Here is a 15,136-nt window from a genome sequence, read left to right as displayed (position 1 = left end):
ATCAGCAAATTTGCTGATCCAGTTTACCACATTATCATCCAGATCATTGATATAGATGACAAATAACAATGGACCCAGCACTGATCCCTGTGGCACACCACTAGTCACAGGCCTCCACTCAGAGAAGCAATTCTCCACTACCACTCTCTGACTTCTCCCTTTGAGCCAATGTCTAATCCAATTTACTACCTTACCATGTATACCTAGTGACTGAATCTTCCTAACTAACCTCCCATGCTGGACTTGTCAAAGGCCTTACTGAAGTCCATGTAGATAACATCCACTGCCTTCCCTTCATCCACTTTCCTTGTAACCTCCTGAAAAAACTCTAATAGATTTGTTAAACATGACTTACCACACACAAAGCTGTGTTGACTCTCCCTAATAAGTCCCTGTCTGTCTAAATACTTGTGGCTCCTATCTCTTAGTACTCCTTCCAATAATTTACGTACTACTGACGTCAAATTTACCGGCCTATAATTTCCTGGATTACTTTTAGAACCTTTTTAAAACAATGGAACAACATGAGCTATCCTCCAATCCACCGCCACCTCACGCGTGGATACCGACATTTTAAATATATCTGCCAGGGCCCCTGCAATTTCAAAACTAGTCTCCTTCAAGGTCCGAGGGAACACCCTGTCAGGTCTTGGGGAATTATCTACTCTGATTTGCCTCAAGATAGCAAGCACCTTCTCCTCTTCAATCTGTATAGGTTCCATGACCTCACTACTTGTTTGCCTTATTTCCATTGACTCCATGCCAGTTTCCTTATTAAATACAGATGCAAAAAAAACATTTAAGATCTCCCCCATTTCTTTTGGTTCCATACATAGCTGACCACTGATCTTCAAGAGGGCCAATTTTATCCCTTACTATCCTTTTGCTATTAATATACCTGTAGAAGCTCTTTGGATTATCCTTCACCGTGACTGCCAAAACTACCTCATGTCTTCTTTTAGCCCTCCTGATTTCTTTATTAAGTTTTTTTTGCACTTTTTATACTCCTCAAGTACCTTATTTGCTTCCTGTTTCCTACACATACATCTCACTCTTCTTTATCAGAGTTCCAATATCCCTCGAGAACCAAGGTTCCTTATTCTTACTCACTTTGCCTTTAATCCTGACAGGGACATACAAACTCTGCACGCTCAAAATTTCTCCTTTGAAGGCCTCCCACTTACCAACGACATCCTTGCCAGCAAACAACCTGTCCCAATCCACGTTTTTTAGGTCCTTTCTCATTTCTTCAAATTTGCCCTTTTCCCAGTTTAGAACCTCAACCGGAAGACCAGATCTATCTTTATCTATGATCAAGTTGAAACTAATGTTGTGATCACTGGAACTAAAGTGTTCCCCTACACACACTTCTGTCACCTGTCCTAACTCCTTTCCTAATAGGAGATCTAATATTGCATCCTCTCTAGTCGGTACCTCTATATATTGATCTATAAAACTTTCCTGAACACATTTTACAAACTCTAACCCGTCTAGACCTTTAAAAGTATGGGAGTCCCAATCAATATGTGGAAAATTAAAATCCCCTACTATCACAACTTCAAGTTTCCTGCAGTTGTCTGCTATCTCTCTGCAGATTTGCTCCTCCAATTCTCGCTAACTATTGGAGGGTCTGTAATACAACCCCATTTATGTGGTCATACCTTTCCTGTTTCTCAGCTCCACCCATATGGTCTTGGTAGACAAGCCCTCTAATCTGTCCTGCCTGAGCACTGCTGTAACATTTTCCCTGACTAACAATGCCACCACCCCCCCACCCTTCATCCCTCTGCGTCTATCACATCTGAAACATTGGAACCCTGGAACATTAAGCTGCCAGTCCTGCCCTTCCTGTTGGCAAGTTTCACTAATGGCTACAATGTCATAATTCCACGTGTCAATCCACACCCTCAGCTCGTCAGCCTTCCCCACAATACTCCTGGCATTGAAATAGACACACCTCAGAAGATAATTACCACCACACACAACCCTTCTATTTGTGACTTTGCATGAAACTTTAACATCATTTATTTTCACCCCCGCTCCACTATCTACTGTGGTTCCCATCCCCCCCCCTTCCCCAATAGCACTAACAAGCCTCCCTGAAAGGATATTGGTCCCCCTGTAGTTTGGGTGTAACCCGTCTCTCTTGTACAGCTCCCACCTGCCCCAGAAGAGGTCCCAATGATCCTGAAATCTGAAACCCTGCCCCCTACACCAGTTCCTCAGCCACGTGTTCATCCTCCAGAGCATCCGATTCTTACCCTCACTGGCACGTGGCACAGTAGCAGTCCTGAGATTACCACCCTCGAGGTCCTGCTTTTTATCTTCCTACCAAGCTCTCTATACTCACTCTTCAGGGCCTCCTCACTCTTTCTTCCTACGTCATTGATACCGATGTGTACCATGACATCTGGCTGCTCACCCTCCCATTTCAGAATGCTGTGCACATGATCAGAGACATCCCTTAGCCTGGCACCCAGGAGGCAACAAACCATCCGGGAGTCTCTGTCGTGACCACAGAATCTCCTGTCTGTACCTCTAACTATTGAGTCCCCTATCACTACCGCTCTCCTCTTCTTCCCCCCTCCCTTCTGCACTGCAGAACCAGACTCAGTGCCAGAGATCTGGCTTCCGCAGCTTGTCCTAGGTAAGTCATTTCCCCCCCCCCCCCCCCCCCCCCCCCCAAGAGTATCCAAATCGGTATACTTGTTGAGGGGAATGGCTACAGGGGAGCCCTGCTCTGCCTGCCCTTTCCCCTTCCCTCGCCTGACGGTAACCCAATTACCTGTGCGCTGCTCCTTTGGTGTAACTGCCTCCCTGTAGCTACTATCTATAAACACCTCATTCGCCCGAATGATCCAGAGGTCATCCAGCTCCTGCTCCAGTTTCCTAATGCAGTTTGTTAGGAGCTGCAGCTGGATGCACTTCTTGCTGGTGTCGTTGTCAGGAACACCGAAGGTCTCCCTGACTTCCCACATCCTGCAAGAGGAGCATTCCAACATCCTGCCTGGCATTCTCTCTACTCTAAACAAACAAAACAAAACTTACCAGAACCTACCCTCACCTCTGCCTGTTCACGCCAAAGCCTCTTGAGCCAAAGCTGTCCCACTCTGACTCAGTCCCGTCTGATAATGGCCACTGTATATGGTGGTCTTTTTTAAACTTTTGGCGCACAACATCACACGCCTGCGCAGTCTAGCCTCTTTTCTCCGATCAGTTAAAAAATATGGCTTCTCTCTGAGATGCCTTTACTTCTTCACTCTCCACCTCTTGCTTCGATTTAAAAGGTGTCATTATACAATTAAAGTTATATGTGGTTAATGTGCAAGCATGTGGGTTCAGGTTGATAATAGAGTTCATTTTTTATGTACAAAGGCTGTCCAGTAATTAAAGACTAATTTGATGTTTTCATGGTGATCAGGGGATGAAAAGTATTTCTTTTGGTTTGGGAGTCTGACAAAATCTAAGAGCACTGAATAAATATTTACTTAGCGAAGATTTAAAGGGAAATGGCAGGTTGCTGTCAGAGTCTGGAATTGAGTCACAGATATGATCTTGAGTGGGCCAAAAAGATTAAATGTAATTTAATTCCTCTGTTTTTGAGTTGCATATCACATTCAGACATTGGCTGGAGTTTACTAGTTATTAAGTAATCCTGAACATTAAGTAATCTTGGAAAGTTATCATAGGTGCTGTTATTAATTTCACTAACTCCATGTTGAAGATGAGTACAATACCTGAGAAATCTAAAACTCTCTTCACAGGCCATATAATTCATCAATACTATTATCTTATTCAGTACTTATCTTCTGGAGATTGCTTTCTTATGTGGGTTTTGCCTTTACATTTAATGTATATCACGGATTTAAATATTGGATTATGATGTTTTAATCCAACACTTTTTCAGAGGTCAGGAAAGAGGCCCAAAACTTGTTGCTTCATGATCATTTTATTAAGTTTTAATAGAATCAAGAGAGTTGGGAAACCGAGAGTGATAGAGGTCTATTCAGAGAGAAACAAAGAAGATGATGTCACCCAATGTGGGGCTGCCCTTTATTCTATTAAGATAAGAAAAATTCCATTCAAATTTACAGATAAGAGTTAGCCAGTCAAATAATGCAATGCCAAGAGAAACTTCCAGAGCTTTCCAGAATCATACAAAAGTAACCACTAGGGGACACACTGAACATGTAGATGTACATACTGTGACCATCAGGAAACACACTGAACAATTACATGAAGTGGACTTCATCCACTTTGCCTCCAACTTCCACTCTGCCCTAAACTTTACCTGCTCCATTTCCAACACCTCCCTCCCCTTTCTAGATCTCACTGTCTCTATCTCCGGAGACAGTTTATCTACTGATGTCTATTATAAACCAACAGACTCTCACATCCACTTAAACTATACAGTTCACACCCTGTAACTTGTAAAAATGCCATCTCAATTTCTCTGTGTCTACCATGTCCTTTTTCAAAGAAAGGGGCTTCCCTTCCTCCACCATCAATGCTGCCTTCAACCATATTTCTTCCTTCTCATGCACGTCTGCTCTTGCCACATCCTCCTGCCATCCTACCAGGGACAGGGTTCCTCTTATGCTCACCTACCACCCCACCAGCCTCTGTGTCCATCACATAATTCTCCGAAACTTTCACCATCTCCAATGGGATCCCACCACTAAGCACATCAATCCCTCTCTCCTCCCCCCACCTACTTTCTGCTTTCTGCAGGGATCGCTCCCTACTCGACTCCCTTGTCCATTCATCCCTCCCCACTGATCTCCCTCCTGGCACTTATCCTTGCAAGCGGAACAAGTGCTATACCTGCCCCTACACCTCCTCTCTAACTACCATTCAGGGCCCTAAACAGTCTTTCCAGGTGAGCTGGCACTTCACCTGCAAGCCTGTTGGGGTCATATACCACATCTGGTTCTCCCGATGTGGCCTCTTGTATGTTGTGAGGCCTGACATAGATCGCGAGATGTCTTCCAAGCACCTACACTTTGCCTGCCAGAAAAAGCAGGTTCTTGCAGTAGTCACCCATTTTAATTCCACTTCCCATTCCCATTCTGATACATCCATCCATTGGCTCCTCCACTGTTGTGATGAAAACACACTTAGGTCGGAGGAACAATGCCTTGTATTCTGTTTGGGTAGCTTCCAACCTGATGGCATGAACACTGATTTCTCAAACTTCCAGTAATGCCCCACAACCCCCCTTCACCATTTCCCATCCCCTTTTCCCTCTTATCTTATTTCCTTGCCCACCCATCTCCCCCCTCTGGTGTTCATCTCCCCTTTTCTTTCTACCATGGCCTTTTGTCTCTTTCACCAATCAGCTTCCCAGCTCTTTACTTCATCCTCTCCCATCAGGTTCATCCCATCACCTATCACTTTGTTTCCCTCTCCCCTCACCCCACCTTTTAAAATCTACTCCTCAGCTTTTATTTCTCTCTAGTCCTGCCGAAGGGTTTCAGCCCAAAATGTCAACTGATTCCATCGATACTGTCCGGCCTGCTGAGTTCTTCCAACATTTTGTGTGTGTTACATGTATATATGAACACTTAAAATACAAGTAACAACTAATTGTTAGTCTGCAAAGAAAATTGCAATTAAACTGTTGTATCCAACAATGTCTTCCTGCAAACCCTCATGTATCATGTATCTTATATTATAGTAGATAGATAGATAGATACTTTATTCATCCCCATGGGGAAATTCAACTTTTTTCCAATGTCCCATACACTTGTTGTAGCAAAACTAATTACATACAATACTTAACTCAGTAAAAAATATGATATGCATCTAAATCCCTATCTCAAAAAGCATTAATAATAGCTTTTAAAAAGCTCTTAAGTCCTGGCGGTAGAATTGTAAAGCCTAATGGCATTGGGGAGTATTGACCTCTTCATCCTGTCTGAGGAGCATTGCATTGATAGTAATCTGTCGCTGAAACTGCTTCTCTGTCTCTGGATGGTGCTATGTAGAGGATGTTCAGAGTTATCCATAATTGACCGTAGCCTACTCAGCGCCCTTCGCTCAGCTACCGATGTTAAACTCTCCAGTACTTTGCCCACGGCAGCTTATTAAGACGTGAGGCGTCCCTCTTCTTAATGCTTCCTCCCCAACATGCCACCACAAAGAAGAGGGCGCTCTCCACAACTGACCTATAGAACATCTTCAGCATCTCACTACAGACATTGAATGACGCCAACCTTCTAAGGAAGTACAGTCGACTCTGTGCCTTCCTGCACAAGGCATCTGTGTTGGCAGTCCAGTCTAGCTTCTCGTCTAACTGTACTCCCAGATACTTGTAGGTCTTAACCTGCTCCACACATTCTCCATTAATGATCACTGGCTCCATATGAGGCCTAGATCTCCTAAAGTCCACCACCATCTCCTTGGTCTTGGTGATATTGAGACGCAGGTAGTTTGAGTTGCACCATATCACAAAGTCCTGTATCAGTTTCCTATACTCCTCCTCCTGTCCATTCCTGACACACCCCACTATGGCCGTGTCATCAGCGAACTTCTGCACATGGCAGGACTCCCGAGTTATATTGGAAGTCTGATGTGTACAGGGTGAACAGGACCGGAGAGAGTACAGTTCCCTGCGGCGCTCCTGTGCTGCTGACCACCGTGTCAGACCTACAGTCTCCCAACCGCACATACTGAGGTCTATCTGTCAAGTAGTCCACTATCCAATCCACCATGTGAGAGTCTACTCCCATCTCCGTTAGTTTGTGCCTTAAGATCTTGGGCTGGATGGTGTTAAAGGCACTAGAGAAATCAAGGAATGTAATCCTCACAGCACAACTGACCCCATCTAGGTGAGAGAGTGATTTGTGCAGCAAATACGTGATAGCATCCTCCACTCCCACCTTCTCCTTATACGCAAACTGAAGAGGATCCTGGGCGTGCCTGGTTTGTGGCCTCAGATTCTGTATTATCAGCCGCTCCATGGTCTTCATCACGTGCGACGTCAAGGCAACAGGTCTGAAGTCATTCAACTCCTTTGGTTGTGGTTTCTTCGGTACCGGGACAATACAGGATGTTTTCCACTGTCTGGGTACTCTTCTCTGCTCCAGGCTCATGTTGAAGATGCGCTGTAGTGGTTCTCCCAGCTCAGTCGCACAGGCCCTCAGTAATCGTGGGGAAACTCCATCCGGTCCAGCCGCCTTGCTGGTACAGATCTTCCTCAGTTGACCTTCCACCTGTGCAGCCGTAATCCTGGGCGTGGGCAAGGTCTCCTGTGAGTGGCTATTTTCCTGTGAGGGAAGTAAGCCTGGTGTGGATTTCTGCGGTGAGGATGAGATTGAGCTGTCGAACCTGTTGAAGAAGTTGTTCAGCTGGTTCGCTTTCTCCACATCTCCACTTATGTTCGCCCCCCGCTTTGCACCGCATCCGGTGATGATCTTCATCCCATCCCACACCTCCTTCATGCTTTTTTTCTGCAGCTTTTGTTCTAGCTTCCTCCTATACTGCTCCTTTGCCCCCCTTATCTGTACTCTGAGTTCCTTCTGAACTCTTTTAAGCTCCAACCGATCACCATCTTTAATGGGGTATAGTTTCCAATTCACCCTTTCACACATAATATTCTGCACACATCTTAATGTTCTTTTCCTGGAACTCAGAAAGAACTGTGCTCTCAAACCTTGTTTGTGCCATTATGAAATAATTCTTTGTGCTCTTTGGAAGGAAGGCAATGAAGAAACAACTGAGATTTGCTACATAGTGTAATTCCAATGTTTAACTGTGTGTTACTGTTGTTCCTTAACAGACTTGTCTTTATAATAAGTAATTCAACAGTGTAGAAGGATTACTTATCATCAAAGTACATTAGTGTTTAAAAAAGTTAGTGAGAACAATGATAAATGTAGAATGAAATTTCATGGTTGCAAGATAATACTTGGTACTAAAATGTTGTACTCAATACTTTTTTCCTTTATTTTCAGGTTTCTTTTGAAGACTGACAGTCTCCAGTTATTCTTATCATGCAGATATTTCCAACAATGAAGATGCACCGTTCTCTTAGGTTGAAGTTTTAACTTTATGATGGAGGTTTAAACATCGAGGGGCATATACCTTTTTTTGGAAGGAGCTTTGTTTCTGTTCAATTATTTTTAAGAAGGCAGTTGTCTTAACTGAGATCTTGTACTTAATTTGTTCACTGTGGAATCCTATTTCTTCTAAGATTACTTTATAAAGTGCATCATTCAGTTGAACTTCAAATATTGATCACTTTGCTTTATTTCAAATAGAGATACTTAATTAGTTTATTTTTAACATGATATTTTGCCAGCTCAAGATAATGCAGCTACGAATGAGAGAGAAAAGCAAATTCGAAATAGATTTTTTCCCTCAAATAAGACAGTTGTCACAATAAGACCCTATGCACATTGGCTGCTGCATGTATACAACATAACTTGGGAAGTACACAGTTGATATATTACAATCCTTTCATAAAATTTAATATATAAAAGTCTATCCTGGAGCTCAATTAATAAGCTATATTTAAATCACCCCACCAAGTTTTTGGCTACATTCTGGTGATATGAGTGCCATTCTCGGTCTGTCCAAATTACGAAGTCAAAACTTGCTGTGAACTCGTGATTTGAAGGAACAAGTCTTGTGTATCATTCACTCTCCCTTCCATCCTCATTAAGTTTTTTGCCTTTCCTCTCTTCTATTACTACCCCATCCTTGGCCCACCAACCACTTCCAGGCTCAAACTTACTTAAATGAGGTAGCCATTCTTGCAAACTAGCAGTTAACATTAATACACTGCAATGCATGGAACCTGGTAAGTTAGGGCCTAACTATTTTAATGAAATGTTTAGTTAGTTTCCTAAGCCTTGCTGCATTTTTAAAAAATTATACACCTGCCTGAGTGCTCCAGTCTTAAAATTGAAACTTACGTCCATAAATTTTTACCTTTGAAAGCCATTAACAAAGCTCCTCCCAAAAAAAAGGTATGCCCTTATTCTGCAAAATATTCTTCATGAATATACTTCAAAATCAACATTTTGGCAACTTTAGAATAGGTGGTGATCAAGAACTGCAATATGACTTCTCTTCAGAACTTTACCGTATTTCAACATTTGCTAAGTTCCCACCGAATGCTTTGATAAGTGAAAGGAGCCTTGCACGTGCTGGATTCTATTACACCAATATAGGTGATAAAGTGCAGTGTTTCTCTTGTACTGTTATTGTTGAAAACTGGCAACCAGGAGATAATCCTGTTGAAAGGCACAAAAAGGCTAACCCAAACTGCAGTTTCATTAATAACCTGCGGTCGGGCATTGACTGTTCTTCAAGCCGCTCTCAATTTTCTCTGTCAGGTGGCTCTTTTTTTCATTCGTCTTATTATGAAAATGCAGCGCCAACTGATTTGTACTGTAGCAATCTCTCTGATCCTGTGGCCTCCAGAAGCGTGGAAGACTTTTCTCAACAATTGCGATGCCCTCATTACAATGCATTTATGCGTAGTGAAGAAACAAGACTTCAAACTTTTCAGAACTGGCCTTCCTATTCTTCTTTAGTTCCCACAGAGCTAGCTAAAGCTGGATTCTATTATACTGGGGAAGATGATAAAGTTGCATGTTTTGTTTGTGGTGGAAGATTAGGTAACTGGGAACCTGGAGATCGTCCATCAACTGAACATAGAAGACATTTTCCAACATGCCCTTTTGTTTTGGGGAATGAGATTGGTAACATTCCTATGAATAACTCAGAATCGCAAAGGCCAAATCCACATGCTGCGATGCATCCAAGACATCCTGAAATGCAGTCTTATGATAGACGGCTACAGACGTTTTTGAGATGGCCAGTGAGGAATTTTATTCAACCTGAACAATTATCTAGAGCTGGTTTCTACTATGTTGGTATGACCATTCTATTTCTAGTTTTGCACAGCTTTGCAACAGTGTGGACTTTTCTACTTTGATAAGATTTTATGGTCCCTTGCATGATTAGTATTGATTTGTCACTACTGTATATGCTCATTTTATGTTAAGTTCTCACAAGAAATGAAGAATCTGTGTTCAGTGGGCTGCTCATTCCCTTCAAGTATGATTTCATCTTAGTATTTTGTACCTTATTTTCATTTGCTTTTGGCATAGGATTATTTAAATAGAAGGGACCTAAAATAAGCTTGGATTATCAACAAATGAAGTGAAAAATGTGTTTTTCTTCCACTCAGGTCAAAATGATGATGTAAAATGTTTTTATTGTGATGGTGGCCTGAGAAGTTGGGAGGCTGGAGATGACCCGTGGGTGGAACATGCAAAATGGTTCCCAAGGTAAATTATTCAAAAAAAGTATTTAACAAAACATAAATGAGAAAATCTGCAGATGCTGGAAGTCCAAGCAATACACACAAAATGCTGGAAGAACTCAGCAAGCCAGGCAACATCTATGGTAAAGAGTAAACATTCGACATTTCAGGGCAAGACCCATCATCAGGACTGGAAAAAAAGATGAGAAGTGGGGAAGGGGAGGAAGAACCACAAGGTGATAGGTGAAACTGGGAGGTGGGGGGGAGAGTTGAAGTAAAGATCTAGAAAGTTGATTTGGCTGGAGATGGGGGAATCTAATAGCAGTAACAGAAGGCCATGGAAGAAAGAAAAGGGGGAGGAGCACTAGAGGGAGGTGACAGGCAGGTAAGGAGATATGGAGTGAAAGGGAAATGGGAATGAGGAGTGGTGGGGGGGGCGGGCAGAGTGGCATTACTGGAAGTTTGAGAAATTGATGTTCACGCCATCAGGTTGGAGGCTACACAGACAGAATATAAGGTGTTGCACCTCCAATCTGTTTCAACAAACATGTTGATATATTTAAAGTTAAGCTAAAGGTCTGCTTGTGAAAGAAATGGATACCCGTTCCATCCCTGACCCATCTCCAGGCATACAGAAAGTCATGTTAGCCTCAGTTAGTGTGAGTGGTTTTTCTATGCCTAACCTGCCAATCACCACGAGCATTACAATCTTGGATGTACTATTCATATGTAGTGATCCTGGCTGGGCAGTCTTCACCTGGAACAGGCCCTGGCTAGGGTCATTGTACCATAGCTTGACCCAACCTGAGGCAGAATGTTTTATCAGAGTTCACACCTGGTTTAAACCCTACACATGGTTGACTTAGGGTCAGGTATCCCACCTCTGATAATTTATGTACTTCCTATTATAAATGCTTCATGAACTTCCCAAGCACAAATGAGAAAATCTGCAGGTGCTAGAAATCCAAGCAACACACACAAAATGCTGGAGGAACTCAGCACACCAGGCAGCTTCTGTGGAAAACAGTACAGTTGACATTTCGGGTCAAGTCCCTTCATCAGAACTGCTGCCCCAAAGCTAGTCTGAAGTTAGTTTTTAAAGTGATGCAATTGTATTGGTGTGAGTCTGCCAAAGAATAGAATTAAATATATAGATCATCCACAGGCAACTAACTGGTTCCATTTTTACAGACATCTTCAAGTAGTTTTGCCCCTAAATCAGAAAGTACATGAAGAAAATCACTCAAAATGCTAATCACATCTCCACAGTATTGTAATAAATAACATCAAAAGCATGTGATAAGAAAGAACAAAAAACAAATTTGCTGTTCGTAGGAATAAACGTGTGTTCATTTGTTGATCCATTGGATTTAATATTATGGGAGCTTGTTCAAATGTAGAGTCGGGTGTCCATAACTAGAGTATGGCCTGCAACTATCCTTGTTCTCCCTTCTAAATAATTATTGTACTTGAACATTAATCCACAAAACTGATCGTAGTTTTAACCTGCCAGTATATTATTACTTCAGGTGTGAATATCTTCTTCAAGAGAAGGGACAGACATTTGTAAATCAGATTCAGACAAGGTTTCCACATCTGCTTGATTTTCAGGTAAAAATCTGCTTCAGTTAATTTAGAATGCCATGTGGTATCTATATCTGTATTTTAGGCATTTTTATAAATATTTTTAAAACATTTCACTATTTCCTTTTAAAGCTACATTCCAGTTCTGATGATATCTTGGAAGAAACTCAAACAGCAGGTAACCTTAAAACATCATTAGAGTCACATAGTGATGTAGCAGTTAGTGTAATGCTATTGCAATGCCAGGCAACCGGGTTCATTTCTGCTGCTGCCTGTAAGGCTTGTGTATGTTCTCCCTTGACCTCATGGGTTTCCTCCTATATTCAAAAGATGTGCAAGTTTGTGCACTATTTCATGCTAATCCTTAATTGGGAGAAGCTGAGAGTTCTTTCATTGCATTGTCTCTTTGGTTGCCCCTTTGCACCTTATGAATTAGAACTGTGTAGATTAGGAATGGCAAAAGTAATCTGTAGGTGAAATATAGCTTCAAACTTTTATTTCATCCTTCAAGTGACTTACTTAGATTTGCATGTCTCTATTGTTAAATATTAAGTAAATAATTACTTTGCTGTATTTGTACTTTGTGTCCCTGCACAAAGTACAAATAGAGCAAAGTAATTATTTACTTAAAGTACAAATAGAGCAAAGTAATTATTTACTTAATATTTAACAATAGAGACATGCAAATCTAAGTAAGTCGCTTGAAGGATGAAATAAAAGTTTGAAGCTATATTTGTGAATATCTCAAAACCTTATAAATTAGGGTAACTCCCATACTGCAGGAATAGCCTGATTTGCAGTGGTTTTTGAAAGCACTATAGCATGTGCTTTAATGCTGGACCTACTGTAATTCAGGGGTTTGTGCACATTAAGTATGAACCAAAGTTGCTAGGAAAGCAACAATTAAATAAGGTAATTAAATAATTTGGCCACTTATTTTTTAAATACCAAAGGATTGTAAACTTTTGTCGGGTGCTACTAGTAGCAACAATTAAGGTGAAGAACATTAAAACAGTTAAAAGGAAGCTACAAATGCAGAAGAGTTGGGGGGGAGGAGGAATAAACAGATATGTTAAAATAAAAGGTGGGAAGGCACTCACCGGTGAATGCTCCACTTTTTCCAGTTTTCACATTAGTCTCCGGTTCTTTACAGTTGTATTTCATTGGTTTTCACTGTTAAATTAATTGACAAGAAGCTAATAATCAAATGCAAGCCATTTGATAGTGCTAATATTGTCCTTTTAAAAAAAAAGTGTGGAATAAATATCTTTGATTAATTTCAATGTACTCAGTACAAATCTTTTACAAAGGTTTTAAAAAATATTAATGCTTTTAAACACATTTAAACTGTTTAAGCAGCAGATATTCCTCACTAGAGCATTTTACAAGGAGATGATAGGGCAGATGACTAAAACATGATTAAAGAGGTAAGTATTAAGGAATACCACAAAGGCAGGAAAATACAGAGGCAGCATTTAGGGAGAAGCTTTGGAAAATTTATGGCTTCAAAAGCATGACTTCAATAACAGTGTCATTTTAAAACATTTATGCAAGAGATAGGAATGGAGGAATATCTGTAAATGTACAGGACCGAATGAGATTAGAAATCAAGGGACAAATCATAGCCATTTGGGTACCATGTTAGCTTTAATATCTTTTTATTGCTTAGTCAATTCATGTCAGAAGCATAGATGTGACGAATTATGACATGGGGTGAGGAAACAATATAAGACTATTCTTTTGGTATGATAGGTAAGAATATAGCAACATAAATACAATACTTTTCAATTGGACATCGGAGAAACATTGAAGGGGAATAGCATGGTCAAATACTAGAAACATATGGGCAGGATGGTTCGTGTGATCTCTGAGCATGGTGAAGGGGGTAAAAATAAAGAAGTGTAAATTCGGCTTATGGGTATGGGGGAAATTTTGAGGACATTTCACCCTGATGGGAATTATGTTGGAGACAATATTTGAACTTTTGGTACATTGCAAAGGAGTGCTGTATTTAGTTAATTAAATTTACCTTTTTTTATTTGTTTGCATGGGTTTAGTGTAATACAGTGTCAGTTTTGGTCCAAACATTTTACAAATGTTTCACTTTATTAAACTTTTGCAGGTGTTATACTGAGATAATGGACATCTCTAATAATTCAGATAGGATAACAGCTTGGGAACCTTTCATTTGTCTAATTATATTTTTTCTATATATTCAGTTAATTTTGAGCCTGGTGAAAATCGTACAGAGGATGCAGTCATGATGAACACACCAGTTGTTAAGGGAGCTATGGAAATGGGTTTTAGTCGAAAACTTGTGAAACAGACAGTCCAAAGAAAAATTGTCACGAGTGGTGAGAATTACAAATCTGTTATAGAATTAGTGACTGACTTATTGAATGCTGAAGATGAAGAAAGACAAGAAGACAGAGAAAGAAAAATGGAAGAGTTGGCTGAAGGTATGCTATTCAGTGTTGCTTGCCCCTTTTTGTTAATGCTATGGTTATAAAGACAGAATGTCACATCACTATAAAGCTGAACCTCTAACTCAATTTATCAGTGTTTCAAAAATTACACATTTCTCATTTTTGGGAGATCAAGTTCAGTTAATAGACTAAAATATGAGATACAATATACCTGAGCAGATCTCTGATTTTGAGGCTTGTTTGTCACGGTGCTATGCAGAGTAAGTAAACATATGACCATTCCTAGCTTGTGGATTTTTGAATAAATATATTTGTTGCTCATCATTAATTGTTAGAATTTTGTCCATAACACAGAATGCAACGAGATTCCACCACCAAGTACACATTTCAATGACAACTTGCTCTTTGATTTCCTTGTGTCACTCATCTATATCCCCACCCACCATGCTGTGTGTTGTGGGCCTGTTGCTTGCAGCACCTGTCCTTTTCCTTGTTCACTTCTCATCATTACAGAACCCAGACTATTAATCTAACTGTTCCCATTAACTCATCTTTGCCCTACCTTCTCTGCTACTGAAAAGTAATGTGCTTTTCTCTCATTCCCAATTCTGGCTCCAAACCAGAAACGCTCTCTTTCCAGCTACCTGGTGAATGTTTCTAGTTCATTCAGTTTTTATTTCAGGTTTACAGTAACTGCAGTTTTAAAAAAAATTTTCAAGTAATCAGCACTGACAATTTGCAGCCTTTTCTTAACTAAGAATGGCTGAACCTGAAGTGGCTGAACTCTGATACCAGCTGGAATTTTCCTCTCCCCTCTATCCTTGCAGCAAAAATACACTATTTGAAGGAA

The 15,136-nt window shown here is 40.8% G+C and overlaps 1 protein-coding gene across 3 annotated transcripts in view; it reads left to right on the top strand.

Moving 5' to 3' along the window:
* Window positions 1-15,136, top strand: part of birc2 (baculoviral IAP repeat containing 2) — a 45,965-nt gene that overhangs the window by 21,310 nt on the left and 9,519 nt on the right. For all 3 annotated transcript variants that reach the window (XM_073043243.1, XM_073043240.1, XM_073043241.1), the window contains exons 2-6: window positions 7,956-9,884; window positions 10,202-10,301; window positions 11,806-11,887; window positions 11,993-12,038; window positions 14,080-14,319. In XM_073043243.1, the coding sequence (XP_072899344.1) occupies window positions 8,975-9,884; window positions 10,202-10,301; window positions 11,806-11,887; window positions 11,993-12,038; window positions 14,080-14,319 (1,378 nt within the window). In that variant the 5' untranslated portion in view covers window positions 7,956-8,974. The remainder of the gene's footprint in view (window positions 1-7,955; window positions 9,885-10,201; window positions 10,302-11,805; window positions 11,888-11,992; window positions 12,039-14,079; window positions 14,320-15,136) is intronic.

Source organism: Hemitrygon akajei, chromosome 4, assembly GCF_048418815.1.
Source record: "Hemitrygon akajei chromosome 4, sHemAka1.3, whole genome shotgun sequence".
Lineage (NCBI taxonomy): Eukaryota > Metazoa > Chordata > Chondrichthyes > Myliobatiformes > Dasyatidae > Hemitrygon > Hemitrygon akajei.
The sequence above is the reverse complement of the archived record's forward strand: the minus strand, read 5'-3'. Positions and strand labels throughout refer to the sequence as shown.